Genomic DNA, 27867 nt, shown 5'->3' with positions numbered 1-27867 from the left:
CGATAAACTGCAACTTTCTTAACTTGCAAAATTATTTTCATGTTTCATGTTGGACCATCAGGAGGGGAGGGACTTCGCCTGTCTATGGTCAGGGGATCACCAAAGTAATCAGGAATCATCCTCTGGGCACCATTTATATCTGTACCAAATTCCATGGCAATCCATCCAATAGTTGTCAAGGAATTTCTTTCAAAAACAAAAACGTAAACCTCACAGTGGCACTAGGGGAAAAGTCAGGGGGTCGCCAAAGTCAGTAGGATACATCCTCTAGACACCATAAATGTCTGTACAAAATGTCATGGCAATCCATCCAACATTGATTAGCAGGTTGGTGCTGCAAGCAGGGAGAGTATCCTTCAGCCAGAGGAATTCAAGCCTGTGTTGGAATAAGCATCCATTCTTGTGGAAGTGTCCTTGAGCAAGACATTGAATCCTTACCAAAGATGTTGCTCTGTGGCAGATAAATTTCCTCTTTGGCAGTCAAGCATTGCAAAAATCTAACAACATCCAAAAGGACCCTGCAGGGGATGACACACACCACATGATAACTGTGTGGAGGGCAGCTTGAAACCTTCTTCTCCTGACCAGCCAACCCTACATGTCGCCTAAACTCTGCACTCCACTAACAATTACTCAGAGTTTCCCAAACAATTTTCTGAGCAAAGCTGTCCACTTTCCATACGATAACAACGCAAGAACAAGTGTCTTTTTGCTAGTAAGGGCATCGGACGGTGCTGCAGTTAACCTATATGCAACATTAAACTAATTGCTGGACGCTGCAATAATTGCAAATGAATGGCAGCAAAATGACACACAATCAGACTCTGTGCCCTACGATTTTATTCATCAGAGTGAAACCTCAGTTTATCATTTCCCCTCGGTCTACCTTCATTAGCACATCTTCACATGTAATGGCCGAGCACTGTGGAAGCCAATCAGACAAAATAATGTAGTCGTTTCAAAGGAGGGTGGTGGCACAGTTAGTGTGTCTAATTCCCCGCTTTGTTCTTGGACAGTTTTTTAATGGAACCATGGAAACGTCTGGCTCCTTTCACCTCATTTGGCAAAATCACTAAGCGTGAAAAAGATATAGGGTACAGGATGGTATTACTCTTTATCTAATCACATCATGGGGGAAGGTAAATGTCTTTGATTTCAGACAGCTCTGCTCATGAGCTTTACTTATCTCACTTCTCTTTAAAGTTAAAGAAACAAAGTGAGATATGGAGATTTTCATTCCCTTTTTTCCCCCACCACCTCTCAGTGCTCTTAAAATGCGTTCCACTACTAGAGACAACCACGTATGTGTAATTTGTATTTGTTGAAAGGGTTACCTAGGTGTATTTCACTTCACCTTTATTGTTTTATGGTCTTAATATCTCTGAGGTGAGCAGATGATGATAAATCAATAGAGACAATACTTTCTTTCCATGTCAAAGACCAAGGGAACACTTTGAATCTGCACAAACATGCTTCTGCTGGTTTGTGTGTTCTAGTATCTGTGTGAATACCTAGGATAGCAATATGTTTGCTTTATGCCCACAGTAGTGGAGTTATGCCAAATCCAATTCGGCTATTGATAAGGAGCACACACAATACATGTCTCCCCAGAGCTTATATGGGTATTCATAAGCAACAAGAGGATGAGGCATGGGAGAAATTTTGAATTAAATCATCGAAGGGACATTCTCTGGGGCTGGGTGGAGAAACAGCCCCATCTACAGGATTTAGGTGTGACTGGAAACCAACACAAAACCTGCCCCCTCACACAGGGAAGGATTTGTACCTAACTTTAAATTCCAGCACATCTCTTTGTCTCAGCAAAGCTTAATGAGCCTCCTGAGAGCACGCCCAGGTGAACTTGCTGTAAGAGGAAACTACCTGTGTCTACCACAGCACAGAACAATGCTGTCCTTTTTTTTTTTTTTTTACAGAAAATACTGTATCTGCAGATTTTGGAGGGGACGCTGCAGTACTTTGCCAGTGAAATAAGGGTGTTCTCTTACACAGAGTGTTGACTTAGTGAACAATATCCTGGAAGTGGTCAGCATGGACTCAGCGTTTCCGAACACAAGTTGCTGGGGTACCCTCGACTAGAAAGCACAAATGGGCACACACTTGATATACTCCGAGGAGAGCAAGCTCAGGACTTAAATTCACAAACACACACATCCTGGGAGATTGGCCATGCTCTCTAACCCCTTCCTGTGTACACGGACCTGCCTCTCAAATATCACTGAGTCCAGACAGAGGGGTAAGACCTTTGCAGAACAAAGGAGAGGTTTGATAAGGAAGAGCTTGCTGGTGGCCTTTTTCTCCCAACTACAAAGAGACTGCCTGCCCCTGGTGGCTCATCCGAATTGTCCCCATCTCTCGACTTATTTCTGGTTCAAGAAAAACACCACTAACATGGAAACAGAGAACAAAATGGATAGACAGGAGAGGGGGCAATTTTGAAGTGGGTCAGATTAGAGTGATGAGAGGGAGAAGAGGGAAGTTGCACAGTGGAGTGGGGATGAAGAGACAGAGAGAGGAATAGTAACAGAGCAAGAAACTGAGAGGGATTAAAGGTCCCGTGTGTAGGATTTAGGGGGATATATTGGCAGAAATGGAACACAATAAAAATGTTTTCTCTAGTGTATAATCACCTGCCAATAAAAATAATATTTTCTTTACCTTAGAATAAGCCATTTCTTTCCACACAAGGAGCGGGTCTTCATCTCTCTACAGTAGCTCAGACCCGACAAACCAAACACTGACTCTAAAAGGGCTATTCGCTTAGTTAGCTATTAGTTAGCAGCCCCTCTGCAACAAGAATATCAGAAAAACACTGACTTATTTGAACATGAAACTGCTGTGTTCAGTGTTTTTACCACTTAATCACCTGGTCCATTTGTTTCAGAGAGGCAAATAATTCCGCTCCCGGTAAAAATCTCCTGAGCAATGAACACTGAAGGAAATCTAAGCCACAAAAGTTTCAGCCAGTTCCAATCTGCAACCATCACCACTAGATACTACTATCCCCTTAAATTTTAGACACTGTTCCTTTAAGCAAAGTCACCTTGACAAGAGGGGTCACATTTCATCCAAACAATCTCTCTGTAAGCTGCCTGAGGTGTCAACTAGCTGCTTACATTTTCTCATTGTTACTCCCCACAGTAAAATAGCAAACTGCAAAATTGTAAAATACATTAGCATCAGATAAAATGCGCATTGTAATGGGGTTTGCTTGCTCTAACCAACTCCACGGATCTCAGCCAATAGCACTTTTGTTTGTGTGTGAGTGTGTGTGTGTGTGTGTGTACGTGTGTCCAAAAGAGCTGGCAGCCATGCAGAGGTATGAGACAGATGTGTGTGTCGGTCATTACTGTAATCGCTCCATTTAGTTCATCTACCCTGGGAGGGACGGCTGGTCAGCACCATCTGGACACACACGCACACAAGCACATACATGGCAATCTCCAGCAATGGTAGGGTTTCATGGGTAGTCAGCCAGCAACAGGAGGCAAGCTTTGAAATGATCATTACATGTCTGTGTGTGTGTGTGTGTGTGTGTGTGTGTGTGTGTGTGTCTGTGTCTGTGGCAGCATGCATGCATGCATTTGCCATCTTTGTCACTGTCTCAATTTTTTCTCCTTTCCTGGTGACATTTTTCTCTCTGCTTTTCTCTCTGCTTTTCCCCCCTTGTCTCTATCCTCCTTTTTCATCCATTTCTCTGCCTCCCTTGAGTCCAGCTGCTTCAGTAATACATGAATCTGTCGTGTTCCCCGGAGACTACAAGGCAAAATGAAAAAGGCCGTGGTGAGTAGTACCAAAGTGCAGACTTGTTCGAGACTCCCTGTGCCGGAGGAGACGACGGTCACCGTGGTGCATGTGTGTGAGTGTGTAGGTGCAGCTGTAAGATACAGAGACCTCGAGCTCATCTACATGTAATTTCCTCCCCTGACTGAGAACAGGGAAAGGGTGATGAGGAGATGAGGAGAGGAGCAGAGGAGCTGTTGAGGGGGAGAGACGGAGAGTGAGCCAGGCTGAAGCTCCGGACTCAAGAGCGGCAGCCTGATCGTCAAGCAACATGTAGTCATGGCAACGGCAAATGGAGGGAGCGAAGAGGAGAGATGGAGGAACAAGAGGAAGGAAAAAGAAATGAGGGAGACGCTTCAGGTTAGAACTACACTACTGAGAGATTAAAAAGGAGTTTAGCTGGTGCTTTGCTATGCTACATTGGAGCAGAATATTACATCCACTTACAGGTGATATTTCAGTTCCAGTCAAGAGCTGGGAGTTTAAATATCGCCTGAGGATACATTTTATCCATTTGCCCTCTTACTCCTCCTGTTTACATTACTCAGCAATGACTCTGCTCACAACTACTCTTGAATATTTATCACCAATAGCTGGCCAAGTGCATATCTCTATTCTGCTGTTGCTCCTCTGCTCCTTCATCACTCTATTCTCTGTCTCATTTGTATTCTGTAAGCTTGCAGCCCCTCCTCATTCTCCAACCCAGCGTATACCCTCTCTTTTTTTCCCCTTTTGTCTCTCCATTGGCTCCCTCTCCTGCTCCTCTTGTCCCCCCGTTGTCCTAAGATCTCTTTTTCTGGCCTCCATCCTTCCATCCCTACAGAGCAGAGCTGACATTGGGCATGAGGTCAGAGAGATGGGCAGTCATGCTCCTGCTGTCAGCAGGCTCAAATGGGATTAGATACAGTGTATGTGTGGAGACACCCAAGGGACACCCTCGCTAGCCTTAGGCTCTGGACAGGCATGCACACACAAGCCCCACACATTCAATCACACACATCTGTGGGCATGTAATTGTAGAAACACATACATGCATTAATACCATATAAAAACTGCAACCTGACATACCTTGTAGACGACATTCATTCATGCTGCATGACACACACACAAAATGAAGTGTGTACAGAGCATACACACATGCATTCATTTATGCAAACAGAGTGAGGCATGGAATTACAGATTTCAGAAAGGACAAATTCCCTTGGAGGACTGCCATGGATTACTGGCTGGTATGGCCAGTGTTGTGAACAATGGAAATATTCACTGCTGATGAATGTTGAACACTTATGTTAAGAATAAAGACATGAACCTCCAAAGGTCATACACATCCATTAAGCACATATGCGTCTCGTGAGTTGAAAAATGGCTTCCATGAATTTTATCTAATGTTTAAAGCAGACATTAAAGCCAAAGGGGGGTGATTACAGAAAATGAAGTGGCTGTATGAACAAGGAAATCTTGTATAATCTAACGGCGAATAGTTAAACTGCATTTAGACACCATGTAGAAGGAATACATGAGATATGGACATTTAACAGCTGTTATATCATTAGGTTTTGACAAGCTTTCCATTCTGAGGATGCTTTTACCATCCATTTGTAGGCATTGCATAACCGTAGATATGGATCAAACATATGACCATGAGGGTAGCGATACACTCAAATGTCAGACATCCCAGAAAAGCTCTGCCTTCTACATTCAGCTCATTTTAAATTGGGATGTGATTACATCCTTGTATTAAGGTTAAACTCAGAAAGTGAGGGATCTTTAAAAGGGTAATCATTGCTGTGGTATTTTAAGTAACACAGTTAGAGAAATGTCCCATTTTTCCATGTTTTTATATAAATGGCATAACATGTGTAATAGGATGTCATGGCTAGGGTCACTTTGGATTACAGCTGAAAAATGCAGTCAGAAACACTGTACCACATTGCCCCCGAGTGGTGATGATACAAACTGCATTGTAAGGAGAAACAGGAGTAGGGACACAGTGAACCTTTTCTACCATGTTTTGGATGATTTTGACAAGGATTTTTTTTTCTCTCTTTTCAGTAGAAGTCGGCACATGTTGTTTCACATGTTGAAATAAAAAAAAACTCAAACACTGCATACATTCGCACATAAATAGAAAAAACAAAAAATTCACAAATTGTAGTATTACCATTTGTCAGAACTTAGAGGGTGTCTGCAGGTACCAAACACTTAAATTCAATGTTTTTTTAAGTCCTTTTCAATTTAATTTTTACCCAATTTAAGATTGATTTTTCACTTAAGTATCACTGTAGGAATATGGTTATTAGAGTGAGTTAGGTTAATCTACATTTTGCCAACAGGTAAGAGCAAGTGTAAAGTAAAAAAGACAGTATTAGGTTCAGTGATAAGTTTAAAGTTTTGTAACATCAGAAATGTGGACTTTCGCACAGAAAAGCTTGACTCATTTTCGCAAAAAGAAATTAAAAGACGGATAAATGGAATTAGATAGAATGCGTGGCAATTAAGACCTCACAAATTCATATTTAAAACTATTTAATGATTTTTAAAATTATAATTTAAATTGAATTTAAGGCATTTTCAGACTTTTTAAGGACCTACAGACACCCTGATTTATACACTGCTATGTCACTGAAAGCTGAAGTGCATAAATAGTGTCATATCATTACCTGTCCTGGAGGTGTCACTGTAGTCAGGTCTCCTCTGAAGGCTCAGGTTACAGGATAGAGTTGCAGGCCACACAGGCTACAAAAACAGCCTCCACCATGCAGGATAATGAAGCCAGCCCATACTGTGTTGTCACAGTGACAAGTTGACCTGTCCATCAAGGTGAGTATCACTTTTCCAGCTGATAGAGCTCAGAGCTAGAGAAGAGAGAGGAAACATGAAGTTAGGGCAGTAGAAAAGAGTGTATTATTGTTATGATTGGGGGAAGCATCCATTTCTGATCTTGACAAGAAGGACTGAGGTGAGTTTGTACCTTTTATCTTACTCTCCGTGATTCTCCTCTATGGTTTCTCACCCCTTACACACCAAATCAAGTATTGGTGGCCTTGGGCTTACTTCTTCTTCTCGCCAGCTGAGTCTCCATGGCTGAGGCCACAGGCACGAGCAGTAACAGCGGAGGTTTAGGCAGTGGAGGGGCTGGAGGAGTGCGTGTCCCCCAGGAGCCCTCTCTCAAAGCTGGGGTGGTGTTGTCAGATGAGAGGGTGGACTTCCTACGGGAGCAGGCCTTCTGTGTACTGCGAGTGAAGACGGATAAATGGAACCGCTTCATCGGAGCCGAGGAGAACCAGAAGATTATACTAGATTTCCTGGACCACATCTGGACCAACAGACTGCTGCTCTTCACTGGACCTGGAGGAACATTGCATGCAGGGGATGCCCAGGTAAGAAACACCCACGAGCCAAGTGTCAAGAAACACAGGCATAAACTCAGTTGGTAAAAAGTTCAGGCACCTGCTTTCATAACGTGTCATTTTCTTTTTCATCTCCCCATCTTGGCTAAAGTCAATTGTGTGTAGGCAAATTCAATTACTGTTGTAGCCTTGAGTAAATATTTAATGGTGTAGCTCATCTATTGTCTTCTGTATGTATGTTAGAAATTCTGTACACTAACATCCCTGAGGTAAAGCTACTGTGTATACATAGAGTTGCTGATGATGAGGCACATTTCAATATCTGTATGACGACGGCACAATTCATCAAAAAAGACAGCAGGAAAAACGCTGGTCCTACTTGTAGTATACCAAAGCACACAAAATAAAAAACATACCCTGAGAATTTTTATATAAACACTACCATACACACTGAATTACATACTGAAAAGTGCATTTAGCTCTTAAACAAGACAATAAGCTGACATACAAGTAATCTCCTGGACTTGACATCAACACACCATCTAACGTACACATTCTTTGAAATAAGTCACTACTTATTTCTAGTGCTTTCAATGCTGTTGAAAGCATTCCTACTGTTTTTGCATCTGTGAAGACATCCCCACCATGGAAGACCAAGTTACTGTGTGTCCTGAAGAGGGGCGTAAAGAGAATCGCCCGCCAAGGATTCAGACACCAACTCCGGCTGGGGGAAGTGCCTGGATACCCCATGGAACACCTACCTGTTGTCATCTCTGAGGTGGGATAGGGTGTGTGTGTGTGTGTGTGTGTGTGTGTGTGTGTGTGTGTCTGACTGTAAAGTGTCCAACACATCATACACAAATGAAGGTGTGTGAAGATGTGGGTTTTCCAACAGAGAATAATGCTGTCAGGACAAGAGAGGAAAAAATGCTTTTTGTATGTGTCCACTTACAGCTTGTGTGCACTGCATAGGTGCTGGTGTGTGTGCTCTCCAACGGACTGAACCATGAGGACTGGCCGCGGGTGGTGTCTGATGACATCCACAGGCACCTGGAAACGCTGAGGAGCAGGGTGGTGACTCTGAGAGGCCGCGCTGAGGGACGGACACTGCTGCCCCTGCCACTGTGTGTGGAGAGAGCACGGCCTCAGGACATTGTACTCAGGTCAGTGTGTGTGCGCGTGGCTAATAGCCTAGCTAGCTTAACTGCGTATTTCTGATGCTAGAGTAGAATATTCATTTTTTTTTTCAAGGTGATGAAACGTTACTATATCGCAAAGACTAAAAATGAAAGACCATATCCTCTTATTTTATTCCTAGTGAAAAAGTTTTGAATGTCAAAGACCATTTGACAACACTCACCGCTAAATTCTCCGTTGCTTTACTCGCGTCAACTCTCCTGTCCAATAACAGCCGGAAGTGACATACTCCCTGCTTGTCTTGCATGACACAGCAACAAAAAATATACAAAATATAAATAATAAATAAAAACAAAATTAAGCGTTTTGCCGAGTTTCACTGATGATTATTAAGTTAATTGTATTTTTATGATACTTTATAGGATTTTAAAAGTTGTATTATAAAAAAGAACTAGCAAGAAATTTGTAAAAGAGCTAGCTACTTCCGGTTGCCATCTTTGTTTACTTTACTTTAACTAATTGACAGCATCACAACTTGCCTGTTTTATGAATTTATCTTGAAAGAATGAAAGAATGTAAGTCTTGAGGAACGATCTTGAAGAAAAAATACCTTCAAAACAGGAGTCAGTGTGGTCACTTGACCCACAGAGTTTCAAGTAACATGGCTAAGTAGGTGCATTAGCAATAGCTCAGGTAATTGGGCCTACATCAGTGCAGAAGTCTCAACATAACTTTTATAAAAGTAATGTACCTTGTGGATAGGTACACACTTGGCTATTGCCACTGGCTATTGCATAACATGGGCTAAGATGTAAAGTATGCTACGATTTTCAGATCATGATGGTTGTGACGCTAACATGAAAACAAGGCATCTTATTTTAGTATTGGTTGTGTCAGACTAATTGAAAAAAGTTCACTGTGATCACACTTGCAGTAGAGTAATATTTTACTCCTATTTGTAGTTTGCCAACTTTACTTTCATCTTTCAAAGCCCATATTGCCATTTTTACCCTCCCTCTTTGTCTCCATCAGCCCCACTGGTTGGCCACTAGACCGTGGCTTGTTATACTCTATAGAAACTTTGATAGTTCAGTGGTCTGGACAGATATGGAACGTCCTGAAGAAAGACTCTGGCATGGTGCTGCTCCAGGGAGACCACCCAGGCCCCATCGTGGAGCTCCAGTTTTGGACCACTCAGAGGGAAAACCTGCTGGGCATCCAGTCACAAGTATGACACTGGCTCTGAGGAAGTTGGCAGGGGTGCAGTCAATTCAAAGTGTAAAGTGAAACTACAGTTTTCAAAGTTTCACTATTAGATGTGTGTTTAATCCGTATAGACTGGATATGAGACTCCTGTTATTCCCAAAGATCAGATTTAGAGTCCACAGCTTGAAAGGCCCAAATTATTAAATGTCAACAGACCAGAAATGCATTGGCATGACATAACGTTCACTCCACTAATGACCTCAGAGATAAACATATAATTTAATTTATACCATTCAAGAATGTCAACAAAATTGATTAGAAACCTCGTAAAGGTAGAATTTATGACCTAGATGTTGTTTTGAATTGCAAGAGATTGTAAAGGTGTACCTAAAGTGGCCAATGAGTGTCCGATTCCCTTGTTTTCAGATCCACAGCCCCAAAGTGGAGCACATCATGGAGATCCTGAGAAGAGTCAAGAGCAGTTACTACTCCTCCTTCAAGGACATCTGCCTCCAAGTTGATGAGGGTAGATTAGCATTATAATTTATCAGTGCTAATGAACTGATTGATTCACTCATTCCTTCATCTAGTCTCTCACAGCCCAACCTCTCATTTAATTTTACTTATTTAAAAAACTAATTAAGCAGTCATTGTCTTAATATGTACTGCTCTGATGACCACGAGTGTACACCTATTATCATCTCTTCCTTCTTCACACAACACACAAATAACTCCTGTTTTTTTTCCTATGGCACAAAGCACAAAAAATATTTCTATTAAGCCTGATTATTTCTTGTGCATTTCTTATGTCTACTTGGATGTAGCCTTGACTTGCCTTTTTAGTATATCGTCATTCTCATTTAGCAGTGGTGATAACCTGATAATCACTTTGTCACTAGAAAACTGTCTAAAAACTGGCAGTCTAAGGACACAGTTGTATGATTTTAATTGTTAAATTAAACCCCTGCTGGAATCATGTTATCCATTATTACTTCTGTATGTGATTATCATAGCGGTGCTGGAAGCAGAGGACATAGATCTGTATCTACGACCTCTGAGGAGACTGATCAGCAGCTTAGAAGAGAGGAGTTTCCCACAGGTAGATGCCCTGCTGCCTCCTCTTTTCCACACACTCTGTCTCATCTGGAGCCGTTCCAAATACTACTGCACTCCAAAACGAATGGTGGTCCTCCTGCAGGAGTTCTGCAACCTGATCATTGAAAAGGTACAGTGATGCAACTATGTATGTTTGAAAGAGAGGGAGACAGAGTATCTATCTGTGATCTCCCTAATGTGTTTGTGTGTCTGTATTCAGGCCTCTGCCTACCTCATCCCTGAAGAGCTGTTTAAGATGGAGCTCGAGGAGGGGGTGGAGAGAGTCCAGATAACCATCTCAGTTCTGCGCACCCTCAAGCAATTGTTTCACTCTCATCGCCAGCGGATCCCCAAGTACTACAGACACAGCCAGGATGTTAAGCTGTGGGACTTTCCGGCTACGCTTGTGTTCCAGCGTTCAGACCGCATCATGGAGAGGCTGCTTATGATCGAGGTGCATGAGATGACAAGCATAGCTCCATTTTTGTTAGTTTATAGGAAGATTAGAAATGTGCTCATTTGGCGGTTATACTTAAAAGAAGATGCCAGATCAATTTGCCTAAAGAGGATATCATTCCCATTACATTTACATCAAGGGTACTGCTGAAAATTCATTTTTAATGTAGATCTCTGTGTTATTGTTGTGAATATTTAAACTGCCACTCCGGAAAAAGTGTTTTGTTGATTATGATTACCTCCATCCCATCACCCTGACCAATCAGTGGCTTTTCTCCTCTCATCTGTAGGAACTTTTTGCAACAGCGCTGGACTTTCTGAAACTGGAGAAGGTTGAACTGGGTGGATCCAGAGGGAAAGTCCTCAGTGAGATGGTCTTCGGCATGAGCGAGGAGTTTCACGACCGCTGGCGGGCCCTCAGAGAGAGCAAATATGACCCCCTGGACTATACTAACAACGTGAGACCTGGTGTGATTGTTTGTTACAGTCGTCTTTGATATCACACTGCTGTGTAATTAATCAGCTCCAACGGGCTGTGATTCACAGCAGTTTATAAATGACATTGACAGGCACAGCCAAATAATAAAAAATAACAATTAGATGTTATTTTTCTGCCCAGCGGTACAGTAATTGAAAAGTAGCAAAGCAAAGTAGTTGCTAAGCAACACGCAAGAATCAGTAACAGCAGCCATTATTAGTCAGTGCGTCAAATTTTATTTAATTTACTAAATATTTTACAGCTATTTTACAATAGCTTCCAGTGTGACTCAGCCAATTAAAACTGGAACTGAATCATAAATTGATCTGTGTTATAATATTTTTTCACCAGTTTTTGTTATTCCAGCCAATACTGATGAACTCAGCTGAGGAGAACTTGAAGTGCTGCACTGAAAATGTAGTGGAATAAAACATGCCTAATAATATAAGTGGACTCAGAGCTTTCTAATCAGGAAAGGGATTGAAAGTGTCCATCATTTTCTGTCTAATGCCATCTCGTTTGCAGGACTTTGTGCTTCACTACAGGTGTTTTATGGAGCAGAACAGAGACTTTGACCAGAGGCTGGGAACTGTCCTCAATCTGGCCTTCCAGCACTCCAAAAACTTAAAGTCTACTTTTAAGGTATGGCTGCTATCTTGACCATTTAAAGAATCTCATTACCGTATTCGGGGACAAGGTGTTGCACTTTGTTAGTATCTGTGTAAAAAGAGCAAGCGGAGAATGTTTAACATGTTATAATGATATTTGTCTTAGTATAGTAAACAGTACATGTCATTGTTGAGAATTTCAACCTGTTGGTGGCTTCAATTAAAAGCCAGGAAATCTCCAAAGTGAATTAGGAATGTGTTTTTTGACATCATACTACATCAATGCCTAAAATGTGCTCTGCCCTGAAACTGTGTTGTCTTTATGTCCCCTGTAGTTGTTGAAGATTTTCAGCACTCTGCTTGAGAGACCCAGGATCCACCAGTTGTTCTCACCTAACTACAACGTGCTGTTGGACATGTTCAACCAGGAAGTAGACCACTGTCAGTTTACACTTGATCAGCACAGAGATGGGGTAAGAGAGGTTGAGCAGAAATAAATATTCTTAATGGCTGTTGAAAATTGACATACTTACTCTAGAATATCAACGTACAGCCAGAGTTACCACGCTAAATTATGCCATAAAGATGTTTCAGTTTAATCTGACACATACGGTATTGTAATTTACAAATGTAGCTTAACATGTTCTAGAGCATCTTTGGGAAAGTATTAACTCAAAATAATGAATATGTCTCAGCCATCAGCCAATTGAATTCAGCCTTTGTGTTTCAGCTGCGGTCAGGCTCTACTGTCCTGGGGAAGAATATGCCGTCAGTGGCCGGCAACCTCAAATGGTCTCAGGAGCTTCGGAATCGTATTCTCGCCAACAGGAGTAACCTCTGCCAGCTGGCCCATATGTACGGACCTACTTATCACATGCAGATACAACTGTTATCCAGCAGATATTTGGCTGAATTTACTGTGATACACTCTGATAGAAGGACAATTAAGACTGATCAAGATAGCAGCAGAACCAGAGATATATACTGTGCCTCAATTTGAATACTTATGTTAGTACACTTCCATGTAGTACACTATATGTACTTACTGAAGTAGTGTGTTAATTTTCTACAGTGATGTGTTGTCTCAAATCAAATAAGGCAGTTGTGCATTTACTGGAAATGATGATCACAATCTTCTCCTTCTTTTAATTGGCAAATTGCAACAGAGCATTACCACCAACATTTGACTGTGATTGTCACCCACGAAAATATCTGCAGGCTTGTTTCCTTGTTCGCCCGAGCAACCACAGCCACTTCCACAGCTGCTGCCAATTTCAGTTTGGCGGTACCTCCCCTTCAACTTTTTGATCGTTATGAGTGCATCATCCAGATACTTAAAGCACCCTGCATTTTGCCATACTTGTCAGTGTGAACACACTCATGCATTCAAAATAGTGAGTGTAACTACGGAAGAATGGGAGCTGAGACACTGCAAGTCTTTGTAATTTCCTGCATTCTTCTTCCTTATCAACACCTGGTGTCTGCCTTGCCCACAATGCAACACGAACGCCAACAGTTCAGGTAGAGATTTTGGTGTTTTTGCTACTAACACCTAAAGTAGCCTCAAGCCCCCAGCCTCAAGCAGAGATGAGGAGCGAGCTAGAGATGTCTGGTTAACTCACTTCTTTTTGACTCCACACCTCCAGATTTGTTTTTCCATTTTCAAACTTACAGTCTTCAGCACGAACTGACACTGACTCAAGTGACATCATTTGAGGCAGTATATGAGGTGTCACACAGCTACCTCTAGAGCCACAAAAGCCTGTTTTCACACATGCAGCTATAGTCCCGAAGACCCTTAAACACACTTTGACATGAGTTGGAAATGCTGTACATCTGATTTTGGAATGAAACTCTACCATAAACTCTGCAAGATACAGATGACATTTGTTTTACTCCTTGATTTTTACTTTGACTTTTCCCTCCCTCCCTTCCAGGCCTCTGGGGTGCGCTGAAGCAGACGATGTTCTCGCAAAGTGCGAGCGTGTCCTGGAGGTTCTGGACCAGCATGATGAGGAGCTGTTCTCAGAGTGGACTGAGGGCCTGGAGGAAATCTGTCAAACCCATCTGAAGGAACCACTGCTCACACTGGACACTGACACAGGCCTGTTCCAGGTCAACTTCAGTCCTGCAGTAAGCACAACGAAGAAGCTATTACCAAGAGACATATTAAACAAACTAAGTTCAATTAAGTATTTTGAATAATCTAACTGTGTTTAGTGTACAGGGTTTTATCTGGGATGGAACTGATGCAAAAGCAGTTGTAGCTGCTAACACATAATATGGATGTTACATAGTAAACTATAGTGGAATATTTCGGATAAACATTTGACTATACACAATTGAGCATGTTAAGGTTGTGTTTGCACCTCAAATGAGAGTTTAAATCATTTAAATATATGCAGTAAACATAATCTGGCCACTACAATTTGCTATTGATTTAGCTCGTACTAAACACATACATTTTCATTTCTCAGCATCCAGTAGCTGGTGTGTCCCAAATAACCAGAAGTGGCAACAGTGTTTTGTTTACAATAAACAGAGGAACTGTTTTGCATTAGCAGCAATAACCACAGTGTGTGACCAGATAAAGAAAATCCCAAAATGCACTCAGCATCAAATCAAAGAAACAAGATGAAGTGAAAAGTACAGCAGCAATGAATATGTATAACCAGCAACAACAAAAACAGGCACTTTAATCCAGGGATAAACAACTTATCTGATGCACATTTCTTCTAATGTACTGTGTATGTGTGTGTGCACTTTGTCCCAATGTTAATGAGATCTACACTTTAGGATGCTGATCCTATCTGTTCAGATTTTCGCTGTCACGGTAAAAGGAAACAAAACAATGAACCAAAACTTTCGATTCATCAGATTGTTTGCATTTACATTTAAATTTCTTCCCCTCTCTCTCTGTCGCTGTCCTCAGTTGACATCAGTGCTAAGGGAGGTGAAGTATCTGGGCATGCTGAAGAACCAAAACATTCCGAAAGCAGCTCTCCATCTCTACTCCAAACGAGAGACACTCTACATGGTGCGTGACTAAGCCTCTGGAGTTGCATTGGATTTAGTGTCAGGCAACTTATTTGTGAGCTATGTGGCTGTAAATGTTTTTTTGACCTGTGAAATATGTTGAAAATGATCAGAGTTTAAGTGTTAACCATAGACTGTATAAATTTAATGGACACAGACATCGTGACAGTTTAATCTGACACATACGGTATGAGTTTGGGACATGTATGACTGCAGCCACATTCTGTTTGAAGCCTACCACTACCACCCTACAAACTGCAACCACCAGCAGTTGCCCTTACCTTTACCCCAACCTTAACCGCCTCACTTTTAACATAGCTAAATGCTAAGTCAGCATTTTCTTCAGGGTTTCATCTTGCAGAGTTATGTAGCTGGTGGACAGCTATAACTGCTTGAAGCGTTTGGCATTTTGGCTGTCACCATCTCAGATTTTTGGAGCCAGAAGTGACCCAAGGTGACTGTATTTGGATGAGAGAGTGGATCGGACTTTAATCAGCTATAGGCACCAAAACTGTTTTTTGTACCAGGCTGTAAACATGTTTATTTTTCCCGTTAAGTTTGGCATTTGGAGGAGCTGCAGTTTTTGGCATTTCCACGTTCCAGTTTTTCAGCTGCAAAGGTTGCCGCTTTGTGCTAACGTCTTATTGTATCTTGCAGTACACACAGACACTGACTTTGGTGACCCAATGGTACAACCAGCTCCACAGTACCATTCTGGCTGTCGAGCTGGGATTGGTGAAAAATGAGATGGATGGGACGAGACGCCAGCTGGATCCGGCCCTACGGGAGCTGACCTGGGCTCAGGACGACCTATGGGACTACATCCAGAGCACACGAGACCTGGTCAAGGTACCGAACAGTTCTTGTGTATCTTTTGACTCCACTGTCAACAAACAACAGGTGCACGTTATAATGCTGGTGGGTGAATTTTTCGGATGCACATGCTGTGAAACTATTTTGCAGCATATTCAATCTGCTCTGCTATAAAGAAACAAAACTGTATCAGCTGCAGTTTGTGCCGAAATATAAAAAGTTATGGCTTATTTTAGAGTTTGCTGAATATCAGTATCAAAAGCTACTGTGAAACTTTTGCCTGCCAATGCAGCATGAATCCTGGCATCCTTGTTATGTAGTCCAAGCCAGCTTTCCTCAATTACAACAAGCATTCCTAAAACAAAAAGCAACATGCAGCTGTCAACCAAAGAGAATATAATTACTGGTTGTAACTGTGTCTCTCTTTTGCTGTCGCCAGAGCATTTCTGGCCGTGTCCAAAAGAGTAAAGCTAATGTTGAGGCCATCCAGGCCCTTATGGGGAAATTCAGCCATCGTGCCTTCATCACCAGAAAGAGCCGTGGTTCTACGCTCCTCATCTTCTCTGACATTGATGAGAGTGTTTACAAACAGCACGCTCTCATCACCAGTACAGGGGAGGAAATACACAAACTGCTGCAGGTATATTCTTATCTTAATCTTGGTGCATCTCTCTCTCTCATATTCACATCTATAATTATCATATATATGTTTTTGCCTCTAACACGTCACTCTTCCACTGTGCACCAGGAGAACCAGTCTCTGCTCGGTGTTACAGACCTGGACAGCAGCGAGTGGCAGGCCTACACAGACTATGTGGACCGCATGATCCTGACAGGCTTCTCCAGTGCAGTACGCTGCTCCCTGCAGTACTTCATGGACAACACCGATGCCGCCCAGCGCATAACACCACTGTTTGAGGTCCAGCTGGTGCTCAATAGCAATGAGATGACCTTTGACCCCTCACTGGATTTTACTAACAGCGGTAACTTCTATGATATTGTGGATAAGATGGTGGCCAACATCACCAACATGGCGTCCTTCATTCCCAGAGTGGCAAAGCATAAACAGCTGGAGGACTATCAGGTGCTGTGCAGATTAGACTAAAGGTTTATACACACTGTGCAAACATACTGTACACCTGTACAGAAATATATCTGTATGCACACTCACCCTTGTCACATGCTATCTTGTGTCTTCTTCTTCCTGTAGGACGACATAAATCAAATGGGGGATTTGTCAGAGATGTGCCATGTCATCCGCTCACGGGCACGTGCAGCCATTGCTAAGGTAAATGTTTGTTTTCTTGCCACATGTAAAAGCTTATTTATGATGATTGCAGGGTCACAGTAAAGATTGTGTTGATTTTCAGGCCAGAGAATATCAGGGATCATTTGCAAGCTATCGCTACCTTTGGACGGATGACAGGTCAGAAGCGTATGGCTTTCTGTCATTTTTTTTACTTAAGCCAGTGTCTTTATTACTGAATCACACAAATGCAGATTATTGTACATAATTTCCTTCTTGTCACTTGAAAAATTATAGATATTCTTAAAAGGGAGATTTGCCTTTTTTCCCTCAACTTTCCCAGGTCTGAATTTATGAGGCAGTTCCTGCTTTACGGCCATGTGTTGAGTACAGAGGAAGCTGAGCTGTATGCAGACTACGAGCTGAAAAAGAACCCACCCACCCTGGACAACTTCAAAGAACAGGTGTGCTTCATGTTTGTGGTTTAGAAAACCTTTAACCTAAATTGACTTCATGGAGCTGATCAGTGCAAACATAGTATCTGGTATTTTCCTCTTCGATAGATGTCTTTGAGTCGCTGTGTCATTCTTCATTCCAGATCAACCTGTTTGAGTCTCTTTATGTACGAGTGAGCAAGCTGGAGGACAGGAGGGTGTTTTGTGGCTGGCTACAGCTCGACATCAGACCCTTCAAGCACACACTGATGAATGTCATCAAGAGGTGGAGCTGGATGTTCAAGGAGCACCTGCTCAACCACGTGAACCAGAGGTTAGACACACATGCACAAGCACAGACACACTCATATGTTGAAAACTCCTATGCACTCTCCACTCTGAACCGTTACACCGTCCTCCTTCCTCTCTACCCCGCAGCGTGAGGGAATTATCCTCTTTTGTCCAGGACACGGCCCGTGGCCTTTCTAACAAGGTGTCAGATGGCGACTATGCAGGCCTTGTGGACATCATGGGACACCTCATGGCCATACGAGACAGGCAGATCAGCAATGAACAACACTTCAAGCCTCTCAAGTCCACTGCTGAGCTCCTGAAGACCTACGGACAGCAGCTGCCAGAAAGCGTCTACACACAGCTAGAAGTGTGTGCCAATGCACAAATACACACATTTCCATGAGTGGATGTTTATCACATTACATTCTTCACTTTATCACCCCGAAACACAGGAGCTGCCGGAGAAGTGGAAGAGTCTGAGGAAAATTGCATTCACAGTTAAACATGAAGTGGCACCGCTGCAATCAAATGAGGTTTCTGTTATACGCAGGAAGTGTGTCCGTTTTGAGGTGAGGCTGTGTGTGTGCGGGGTAGGATGTCAGTGTGGCAACCCCTTACAAAGAGCTCAATATCTGACATATAAACCTTCTCACTTTTCTTTCCTGCATTATGTATGACTGACACCACAACCCCAGGAGTGCACAGTGATAGACAGAGAGATGGAGACAGATATGCCAAGGAACTGCAGCTTCACAGAATTCTGATTTGCCGTTTTTTCAAATTTCAGGTCAAACAGCATGAGTTCAGAGAACAGTTTCGCACTGAGACAATCTTTAAGATCATTGTGGAGGAGCCATATAAACTGATTGATAAGGTGAGCACTGGGACATGTTTTACTGCCTATTCAACAAGAGAAGTTTTCTAGTTTCTTGCAGTGTGTAATTAAATGGAATTTAACAAACCATACAATTTTAAGCCACAGCATATCAGAATGTGTCTGTCCCCAGTCTAATCGAGGAGTCGCAGTGATGGAGGCAGAAATGAAGAAGCTGCAGGACACGGCCGATCTGTTTGAAGTCAGTTTCCCAGACTACAAGCAACTGCGCCAGTGTCGCTCTGACATCATACTGGTCAAAGCCGTCTGGGACATGGTCATCTTTGTGAAGGTAAATCGACACAACACAGATAGGTTGGCATTTTGATTTCTTTGTTGTTTTTGAGCTCTATAGATAAACCTTTAAAACACAGCCTGCATAGTACAGCTCAGCTTTTCACTTCAAGCTTCCACATTATGCGTATGAATTTCATACTATATCTATAGAGGACTTTTAAGACTACAGAGGTGAATAGATTTTCCTCATTAGAGAATCACAGATTAATGTTTCTTCTCTCCTCTCTGCGCCAGACCAGCATAGAAGACTGGACCAAGACTCCATGGAAAGAGATCAATGTTGAGCAGATGGACATGGAGCTCAGACGATTCGCCAAAGTATGAACAGCTTCCATGGACAAATATTAAAGGGGATCTATTCTACTTTTTCTTATTTTCTGTCATATATATAATGTTACAATGTCGGATGTTCATATAAATGTGACTAGAGTTTCAAGTAGTGAGGTAAATGTATGTAAAAGTAATTCCTGTGAGCAAAAATCTCAGGTTCAAGACCCTTCTGAATTCTCATGACAGATTTCTTTACATGGTCATCTGCTCTAGGCATTCTACTGCAAGTGTTTCCGTAGCCTACACTGCTACATGTAGCTACATGCTAACATAATCTTGGTTGCTGATTTCTCCCTGATTTCGGATCATATTCCCACTTGGACATGTCCAATTGTGAAGATTTTGGTTAGCAAGCTTTATTGTTGATTTTTTTACGGTAGAAAGTGACGCTGTACTCTCTAACAATCATTCCCTAGTTGCACTGATGGTTCAGGGACACTGAAGGGGCAGATGCATAAGACACGGAAACGCTGACCAATCAGATTTTGAGAGGGGAGGGTTTAAAGAGACAGGCGCGAAAATGTGTTTCAGTCAGAGCATGAATACAGGTGTTTTATGAGAGAAATAAAGTGTTTCTTGAGCATTAAAGCATGTTAACATGTTTTAGGAGAAACCCAAAATACCCTAAAGAATAGGTCCCTTTTAAAATCTTTCATTTTTTGCTTGGGTTGAAAAAAATATCTAATTTCTCTTGTAATTTTTGACCATCACTGCTGCATGTTAAAGGAGATGAAGATGCTGGATAAGGAGGTGCGGGTGTGGGACGTCTACATGGGTCTGGAGTCGACTGTGAAGAACCTGTTGACCTCTCTGAGAGCCGTCAACGAGCTCCAAAACTCAGCTGTCAGAGAAAGACACTGGCAGCAGCTCATGAACACCACCGGGGTACGAGACTATCTCAGCTGCTGCTTCACTGTGTCTCATACCATCTGATTAAATAATATTTCATCAATGATCATGTTCTGCACTGTATATGATCCTGCTCCCTCTGCTGGGTTGAGTTCTGTTTTTAATCTAGTCTTCACAAACTCTGCCTTCATTCAGCTATCTTGCCAACACATGTCCAGGCCTGTAATGACCAGCACAGTTCAGTGAACCCAATTATCCCGAAGTGAAATCTGATCACACTCATGGTTGCTGTGTGTTCCTCTTGGTCCTCAGGTCAGGTTTGTGATGGGGGAAGGCACCACCCTGGGGGACCTTTTGGAATTACAGCTTCACCGTGTGGAGGATGAGGTCAAAAACATAGTGGACAAGGCTGTGAAAGAAATGGCTATTGAAAAAGTAAGTGTCCTCGAGACCAACCAGTTACAGAATATTGTCCTGTATATCAATGTTGTGGTTATAAGACAGCGCTTTTTTGAGTCTGTTACGATACCTGCATTTGCAGAGACAGTTCATAGATCAGTTCACTTGGATGCATGTTTGAAAAATGAATTTCTTTATCTCAAACAATATAGATAAATGAAGTGTAACTTTTACCATATTCTTAAAAAGATTAACACAAATAATCATGTAGTAGCAGACTCAATGGACAGGAAAGACGAACTCACAGATCATTATGCAGAAATAAGATGCTTATTATTTACTATTATTATTACTATACTGATGCCTTACCAGTTTTATTCTCATCCTACTGCACAATTTGTACATTATTCCCCGTCTTCAAATGGCAGATGTCACACCTTGTAAAGAACATTTCCTACATCTACCTAGGTTTTGGCAGAGATAACCCAGACATGGAGTGTAATGTCATTGTCATATGAGACTCACACCAGCACAGGAACCCCTCTGCTCAAAGCCGATGAGAATCTGATAGAAACTCTGGAGGACAACCAGGTGAGCATGATAACTGTGCTGATTCTCTGTAGCATGTGATAACCAGTTTATTTCAGTAGTTTGATGCTGTTTAATGCTGAACCCTATTTGGTGTAGGACATCAGGCTCAGGATTAATACTTTAGCTAATAGTGTTGCTTTATGCTTCTCTATCTGTGTTCCCATGGATGTATTATTATGCACATTTTGAAGTATGGCATTGGAAAAGCTGTATAGAAACAGCAATGGTCAATAAGCTGCCTCGATTGCGCAAAGAAGTTTCAGTGCTCACTTGAGGTCTTTTTTGCCTTTGTCAAAAAAAGACTTCATGTGGTACATGGGATATGTGGAAAGGGTTTTGCTGAATAAGTTCTGATGTAGCAATGGGGCTAGGCAATATATCACTATTATATCAATATTAAATTGATATCGAGCTATGAGACTATATATCTTCTTAGATTTTGGCTATGTTAATATCATACCTGATTTCTCTTCTTGGTTTGAAAAGCTTAATTTCAGTTAAGTGACATAATTTTCTGAACTTACCAGACTGTTCTAGCTGTTGTGTTATTTCATTTAGAACTAAGTCAATGTATCCACATTAGTGATGATTATTTATCAGCAATCATCATTGTGTAAATAATCTGTGAAAGCACCAAGAGTCAACCCTACAATATTGTTCCAGTATTGATACTGAGGTATTTGGTCAAATATATTGTGATATTTTCTTCATATCACCCAGCCCTGTGTCGCGAATATTTAACTCACATGACTGATCAGCTGTTTCCGCTGTCAGTGCCTCCCTTTGCGTTAGATTCATGTCATTAATTTGTCTTTGTCAGCAGACAGCATGAAATATGGCCAGTAACAGCTGACATGAAAGAACTAAAGTTAAAGTTAAAGCTTGCCCAAAGAAACAAATTCCTGATGACCTCTCCGTTTTTCTGTCGTAGATGGGTTCGATGGCCAGTGTGACTTGTTTTGTTTCCGGTTCACAACCTCGACTTCTTGTACTTTGTTCACTGGCTGATTACAGCCATGCGTAAAGCTTACAGTAGCCTATGCCGCCATCCTCTGAAGAAACTACCCTTTGCATAGCCTAGTTTATTCATTCCAAACCATTTGATGGAAACGTGCCCAATTTGTATTTCTTTTGTGCGGCATTTCAGAAATTTGCTTAAAATTCTCTTGACAGTTGAACGGAAACATGACTTGACTACCTGTGTAGGGCTTTCTGTCTGACTCCCCAATAACATGGTCATTGATAGCGTTATCAAAAAATAAATTAAAGTTATGACTCTTACAGATCGCCAGGTGAAGCTCCTCCTGTCATTTCTATTCAGGTGCAGCTGCAGAACATCCTGATGAGCAAGTACGTAGAGTATTTCCAGGCAGAGGTGAGTGGATGGCAGAGGAAGCTGATGGTGGCCGACCTGGTCATCTCCTCCTGGATGTCTGTCCAGAGGACCTGGGCCCACCTCAACAGCATCTTCACCAACAGCCACGACATCCGCTGCCAGCTGGCCAATGATGCCGAGCGCTTTCAGGGAATTCACATTGACTTCCAGGTAACACGCAATACATGAGAGCACTAGCCCACATGCATCCATCTCACCCTTTTACTGATTTTACTCCCTCTGTCACCCAGAGCTTGATGACTGAGGTGGTGCAGAACAGTAATGTGGTAGAGGTGACCAACAAGACTGGCTTCCTGGAGAACCTGGAGACCTTGCAGCAGAGGCTGTCTGTGTGTGAGAAGGCCCTGGCCGAGTACCTGGAGACCAAGAGACTCACATTCCCCAGATTTTACTTTGTGTCTGCCTCAGACCTGCTGGAGATTGTCTCCAAGGGAACACAGCCCAAACAGGTGACAGATTACAATTTGATTATTTTTTCCAGGAGAGAACATACAGAGAGATAGTCAGCACATTGTAGTTATCAGTTCAATATGTTCCTCACATCGTGTCTTAGTGTTGTGGAGCGGAGAATGTTTATAAAAGATAAGAATGAAAGACAATTTTCTTTTTTCATTTTCTTAAATTCCAGTCAAGAGATTACGGTCTGTAAACAGCATAACCTTTAAAACAGAACTGGAACTAATAGTTCATTTGTGTGTGTTTATTTCCAGGTGACCAGACACATGCTGAAGCTGTTTGATAACATTGCAGATCTTCGCTTCAAGGACTCAGACAGAGGTGGAGGAGGAGAGGAGGATGGGGAGGCAGTTGCTATAGGGATGTACAGCCGAGAGGGTGAATATGTTCCATTCTCTGAGCCGTGTGTCTGTATAGGACAGGTAATGACAAACAAAATCTGATTCATATGTGTGCAAATACAAGTCAGGTTACGCTCAGTTACTGCTGTATTCATTACTCACATTATGAATAACTTTGTCTATGTCTTGATAATTGTATGCACCTTATATTTATAATTGTATGTATATATTTGTTCTGTGTAACAATTTTCATACTTTTCCAAATATTATCGAGCATGTAATTCTATTTTTATTTTTAATTGTGTTTTTACACCGTGTGTGTTTCTTCAGGCAGAGTGTTGGTTGGGGGCCTTAGAGAGCACTATGCGCTGCACGGTCCGAAAGGAGATTCAAGAGGCCGTAGCAGCCTATGAGGACAAACCACGGGACCAGTGGCTGTTTGACTATCCTGCACAGGTCTGATAATGTACAGTCTGTAGATTTATCACCGGTCCATTTAAAGGTCTAGCAGTTTAACGGTTAGCAGTGATTGAAACCAGTTGAAACTTCTTTCTATGTGTCAAGTTAAAATCAAATCAAGTTTATTTATATAGCAGATTTAAAAACAACCACAGCTGACCAAAGCGCCGTACAAATTTATAAAATGACACACAAATAAATAGCAATATAACATGTACACAAAGGTAAAACAGATGAACTCTGGTCAAAACAACGATTAGAAAATGATAAAATATTAAAAACCAGTAAGAGGCCATTGAAACGTGTAACTTAAAGGAGCTGTATGTAAGAATGTGGCCAAAATGGTTACTGCACTCAAATTCAAAATACTGCCTCGAGTCATGTCCGCCCCCCCTCCCCTACAGATTCGAGGTTGCTGGACAGCGGCACACTGGAGACTGATTTGTTTGCCCACAGGCGGCTGCCGTGGCAGGGCTGCGTCGCTGCATCCTTGATCTTCGGTTTTCCAGCGGACTATTCGAGCAAGTCCGGCTTCTCTGCTGCTAATGCTGCTGCCGGGATACAGCTGAGGAGAAGCCGGCTGCTCATGCTCTTATACAGTCTATGCTCATGCTATGTACCGGGACACTGCTAATGCTAATGCTGCTTGCCGTGCTGCTCTAGCTCAGTCGTAACTGTAACTGATGCTGAGACTCTGCTGACATAAACATGATTTGCGGACTGTAAAAATGTTAAATACGAATATTCTGGACTATTGTACTGTACTGTACTATTCCGTCCGTGAGATCAGTATGTTATATGAACATTATTCCTTAGTCTCTGTGACATATTAGGAGGATTTTACGACTATTTGCTTTCGATTTCTTACGTATAGCTCCTTTAAGGTTTGTCTTAAAAGCATCAGGAGCAGCTACCACAGAGGCACAATCTCCCTCACCCACAAGCTTCAGTCATGGGATAGTTAAAAGACAATGTTCTGAAGATCTAAAAGGTCGGGAGATGGAGTAGGGGCAGAGAAGTTCAGCAATGTATGGCTTTAAAAACAAATAAAAGTACCTTAAAATCAATCCTGTATTGTAGCAGAACTATGGTGGCTGACAGAAATGGCCCCGTCTAGTGCCAGTGTTAAATTGTCCATTCTGGGTTACTGTAGAACAACATGGCAAATTATGTGGAAGAGACCTACATGGTTCATTCTAAGGTAGTGATAAACACAGCAATTCTTATTTTCAGGTGATTATACACTCATGGAAACATAGTTGTGAATATTATACCATTACCAAATAGATGCCCCTAATCCTACACACTGGACCTCTAAATAAACAGTAATTTTATCATCGTAAAACACACTTCATTTGGCACAGTCACTACCTAGAGCTCGCATCAACAGAGCCTGGTTGTTAAAGGTGGCAGTGCTGTTTGGGCTGCGAAAGCCATGTGTAAGTAAGGTAAAGGAGGTTGTTGGGTCAGTGCGGGGAGCAGTGAGACCTGGCATTAGGGGAGTGTCTCTGGGACGCCAGAGATCACTGTCTAGCCTCCTGGAGGTGTCGTGGGACCAACTAGACGAACACTGGTGAAAGGAGGTTCCCACCTGATGACCCCAAAGACATGTTAGTTATCACTGCTCACTGGTCTGTATAGTTAAGCCTTGCCATAATAGCTTATCATAGGGCTTAGGAGGTTATTCACTGAGCGCTGGTCCTTTCTCTAGAGCACAGACATCTTGTGTTTATTTGAACAAAGTTGACAGAAACAAAATAAAACTCAGGAAAACCATCTTGGTTTGTCTCTCCACTGTTCCAACAATTGCCAACTCTGGCTTAGTTGAAATAAACCCTTAATTCATCCAGTTAAATGTGAAAATATGCTGGCTCTGTACACGCTAAAATTACTGTTAAATGAAGTCTGGTGAGTTTGCAGATAGCAGTTTCAGGGCTGTTTCTGGGAAACAAAACGGATCTTACTCTATAACAAGAAGGTCTGTCTCTGTAGGGATCCTTTCCATACTGTTGTCAGATGTTAAAATAACAATCTGAGCCTGTCAGTGGTAAAAACAAACACTTTTAGTGACGTACATTAACAGTGCGAACATGCTTTGAGTGGTTACGCTGCAGCCTGTTTTGCGACTGCCAGCAGCCCTCACTCTCAATACTGGACCAGTTTCAAAAATTATTGTTCCCATTAGTCGTGGGCAAAATAGGGCCCAGGTTAAAAAAAAACAAAAAAACAACTTGCCTTTTAACTTTCCTAACAAACAAATTATCTGTTGTCTGCTGGCTGTTTTCCTTCCATTCACAGGTTGGGTTGACTGGTAGTCAGGTGTGGTGGGCCACAGATGTGGGCATTGCCTTTGAGAGGGTGGAGGAGGGATTTGAGACAGCTCTCAAAGACTACAACAGGAAACAGGTAAGCTGTAAATCCAGGGTAAGATATTGTTCGGGTGGTGGGTGAAAACACTTTTCGTTGGTTTCAGTGATTTATTCTGTTGTTGTTTACTTTTTAGATCACACAGCTCAACTCACTGATCCACATGCTGCTTGGAGATTTAACTCCTGGAGACAGACAGAAAATCATGACTGTCTGCACCATTGATGTCCATGCTCGCGATGTGGTCGCCAGTCTCATAACTCAGAAGGTAACTCTGAAGTAAGACATGCATGTGTTGAATGAGGCATCATGCAAGCAAGAAGACCTCCCAGCTGGTGTTACTATACGTGTCTCCTAGGTGACGACAGGCCAGGCCTTTGCGTGGCTGTCCCAGTTACGCCACCGCTGGGATGACGAAACCAGACACTGTTACGTCAACATCTGTGACGCCCAGTTCCAGTTCAGCTACGAATACCTGGGGAACACTAACAGACTGGTCATCACTCCTCTCACTGACAGGTACACGGACATGTAGTGCTGTATATGACACCACATGCACACAGATTTGTACTCTAAAGAGAGAGGTGACCTTTTGTGATTCATATTTCAACCCTGTTAGGTGCTACATAACCCTGACACAGTCCCTCCATCTGACTATGAGTGGTGCCCCCTCAGGCCCAGCTGGCACTGGTAAGACAGAGACAACCAAAGACCTTGGACGCTCTCTGGGCATCATGGTTTATGTGTTCAACTGCTCAGAACAGATGGACTACAAGGTAACACAGACTGTAGATGTTCATTTGTGCCCTATTTACTTAATTCATATTGTCCTTTGTGCTCATTCGACCCTTCCACTCACTTCCTCTGTCTCCATCACATGTCCTCAGTCCATAGGTAACATTTATAAGGGTCTGGCTCAGACAGGGGTGTGGGGATGCTTTGATGAGTTCAACAGGATCTCAGTGGAGGTGCTGTCTGTGGTAGCTGTGCAGGTCAAGACAATACAGGATGCTGTACGCAACAAGAAGCAAAGGTAGATACGGAAATAATGATGTGTATAATAAACAAACCCTATATTTATTAATGTATTTGTCTGCTGTGTGCGTAGATTCCATTTTCTGGGAGAGGAGATTGAGCTGAAGCCAACAGTGGGGATCTTCATCACTCTGAACCCAGGTTATGCTGGCAGGGCTGAGCTCCCAGAGAACCTCAAAGCTCTGTTCAGGTCTGATAGAAACAAAAATATTAAGAGGAGATTATAAGTGAAAGAGTTAAGAAATGTCAAAGATGACTAATTAAGAGCGGGTTTGCTAACTGTGCAGACCCTGTGCCATGGTGATCCCAGACTTTGAGCTGATCTGTGAGATCATGTTGGTGGCAGAAGGCTTCATAGATGCTCGCCTGCTGGCACGCAAGTTCATCAGCCTCTACACTCTTTGTAAGGAACTGCTGTCAAAACAGGTACATTAGACTGCTTTCTACTTAAAGGTGGAGTCAGAGTGAGCAATTCGGGGGGAAGATTTGTGCAACGCAGCACACCAGCACCAGTTCCAA

General features: G+C 42.3%; 1 protein-coding gene across 1 annotated transcript in view; it reads left to right on the top strand.

The window, feature by feature from the left end:
- Window positions 1-8806: 8806 nt before the first annotated feature.
- The window catches only part of dnah9l (dynein, axonemal, heavy polypeptide 9 like), a 47684-nt gene continuing 28623 nt past the window's right edge, over window positions 8807-27867 (top strand). Inside the window, exons 1-37 of the mRNA XM_049598221.1 lie at window positions 8807-8863; window positions 9321-9516; window positions 9921-10020; window positions 10508-10719; window positions 10810-11043; window positions 11336-11503; window positions 12049-12165; window positions 12467-12604; window positions 12862-12986; window positions 14069-14264; window positions 15064-15168; window positions 15825-16016; window positions 16420-16620; window positions 16729-17064; window positions 17191-17268; window positions 17351-17406; window positions 17570-17690; window positions 17825-17994; window positions 18099-18321; window positions 18407-18523; window positions 18742-18828; window positions 18962-19120; window positions 19360-19443; window positions 20182-20340; window positions 20617-20739; window positions 21172-21294; window positions 22616-22840; window positions 22921-23139; window positions 23401-23568; window positions 23818-23943; window positions 26245-26352; window positions 26450-26581; window positions 26672-26832; window positions 26933-27089; window positions 27201-27346; window positions 27422-27538; window positions 27636-27774. Of these exons, the coding sequence (XP_049454178.1) occupies window positions 9424-9516; window positions 9921-10020; window positions 10508-10719; window positions 10810-11043; window positions 11336-11503; window positions 12049-12165; window positions 12467-12604; window positions 12862-12986; window positions 14069-14264; window positions 15064-15168; window positions 15825-16016; window positions 16420-16620; window positions 16729-17064; window positions 17191-17268; window positions 17351-17406; window positions 17570-17690; window positions 17825-17994; window positions 18099-18321; window positions 18407-18523; window positions 18742-18828; window positions 18962-19120; window positions 19360-19443; window positions 20182-20340; window positions 20617-20739; window positions 21172-21294; window positions 22616-22840; window positions 22921-23139; window positions 23401-23568; window positions 23818-23943; window positions 26245-26352; window positions 26450-26581; window positions 26672-26832; window positions 26933-27089; window positions 27201-27346; window positions 27422-27538; window positions 27636-27774 (5415 nt within the window). The 5' untranslated portion in view covers window positions 8807-8863; window positions 9321-9423. The remainder of the gene's footprint in view (window positions 8864-9320; window positions 9517-9920; window positions 10021-10507; window positions 10720-10809; window positions 11044-11335; window positions 11504-12048; window positions 12166-12466; window positions 12605-12861; window positions 12987-14068; window positions 14265-15063; window positions 15169-15824; window positions 16017-16419; window positions 16621-16728; window positions 17065-17190; window positions 17269-17350; window positions 17407-17569; window positions 17691-17824; window positions 17995-18098; window positions 18322-18406; window positions 18524-18741; window positions 18829-18961; window positions 19121-19359; window positions 19444-20181; window positions 20341-20616; window positions 20740-21171; window positions 21295-22615; window positions 22841-22920; window positions 23140-23400; window positions 23569-23817; window positions 23944-26244; window positions 26353-26449; window positions 26582-26671; window positions 26833-26932; window positions 27090-27200; window positions 27347-27421; window positions 27539-27635; window positions 27775-27867) is intronic.

The sequence above is a fragment of the Epinephelus fuscoguttatus genome, linkage group LG15, assembly GCF_011397635.1.
Source record: "Epinephelus fuscoguttatus linkage group LG15, E.fuscoguttatus.final_Chr_v1".
Taxonomy (NCBI): Eukaryota; Metazoa; Chordata; class Actinopteri; order Perciformes; family Serranidae; genus Epinephelus; species Epinephelus fuscoguttatus.
This window is presented reverse-complemented; position numbering and strand designations above follow the sequence as displayed.